The 1,118-nt window shown below is 63.1% G+C and overlaps 1 protein-coding gene across 1 annotated transcript in view; it reads right to left on the bottom strand.

Annotated features, from left to right (window-relative positions):
• The window catches only part of FOXA2 (forkhead box A2), a 3,886-nt gene that overhangs the window by 1,816 nt on the left and 952 nt on the right, over positions 1-1,118 (bottom strand). Inside the window, exon 2 of the mRNA XM_014539471.1 lies at positions 8-193. Coding sequence (XP_014394957.1) covers positions 8-193 — 186 coding nt within the window. The remainder of the gene's footprint in view (positions 1-7; positions 194-1,118) is intronic.

Genomic DNA, 1,118 nt, shown 5'->3' with positions numbered 1-1,118 from the left:
CCATGGCGCCCGCCCCGGGGGACATGCCGGCTAGGGACGGGCTCATGCCGGCTCCCACGTACGACGACATGTTCATCGAGCCTGCGCTCATGTTGCCGGAGCCGCTGCCCATGGCGGCCGCCGACATGCTCATGTAGGTGTTCATGCCGTTCATGCCCAGGCCAGCGTTCATGTTGCTCACCGATGAGTAGCCCTGCGGACAGAAGCCGGGGGCGGAGGCACACGCGTTAGCACCGCGGCGGGAGCGCGCCCTGCGCCCTGACCTCCCAGCTACCAGGTCAGCTCTGACCCCCTGGGGAGTCCATCCCTCGTACCCCCCACTTCTCCCCCTCCGGCACCCCCAGTCCGGTTCACTCAGAGAGCGCCCTGATCGCCTTTGAAGAGGTGGCCAGAGGGCTGCTGCTCTGTGAGCGTGGCTAGTTCCTAGCCCTTCTCCGCCGGGCTCGGATTCTAAAACAAGGGGCCCCTGGAGCTCCCCAAGCCAGGCACCTCAGAATCTCTGCCCTGCCCCGAGTCTCCCACCACTCTGGCCAGCACAGTGAGTTGCCGCCAGGGCCATAGCGAGCAACCTGTGGGACCCCGCGCAGGGCGATACGGGTGGCCTCAAGGGAGGACTGTCCCAAGTTCCTCTCTGTTCGGTTTTCCTCCCAGAAGCCCATTCTTGGCCCCGGGGGAACCGAAACTCCGGGCCTGAGCGGAGCCTGGGGCCAGCCGGAGGCTTTGAATGAAAGGATAGGGAGGGGACGGCAAACTGAACTCGGGCGGCTGGGGTTTGCAGCCACCAACTTTCTCTTTGTCCTCTGAGTCTTTAACTCCTCTCCTGTACCTCAGCCCCCCACTCGTGCCCACCTTCTTCCCTCCGGCTCCCCACCCCCTCGCCGCCGAACTCTTACCCCTCCCCAGCCGCGCGCTGCCAAACATAACTCTGTTAGGATAGTGCGTGGCTCGACCACGAAGAGGATTTGGAGGCGCCGCAAGTCAATATTTGATCACAAAGTTAATATTATCTCAAGGCTAACAGTGTGTCGTATAAAAAAGAGACCCATTTGAGTGGAAGGAGGGTGGAAAAGGTGGCTGCCCGGAGCGGCTGCGGGTGGGGGGCGGAGGCAGGAGAGGAC

This window comes from Myotis brandtii, unplaced genomic scaffold (genome assembly GCF_000412655.1).
Source record: "Myotis brandtii unplaced genomic scaffold, ASM41265v1 scaffold217, whole genome shotgun sequence".
In the NCBI taxonomy this organism is placed as follows: domain Eukaryota; kingdom Metazoa; phylum Chordata; class Mammalia; order Chiroptera; family Vespertilionidae; genus Myotis; species Myotis brandtii.
This window is presented reverse-complemented; position numbering and strand designations above follow the sequence as displayed.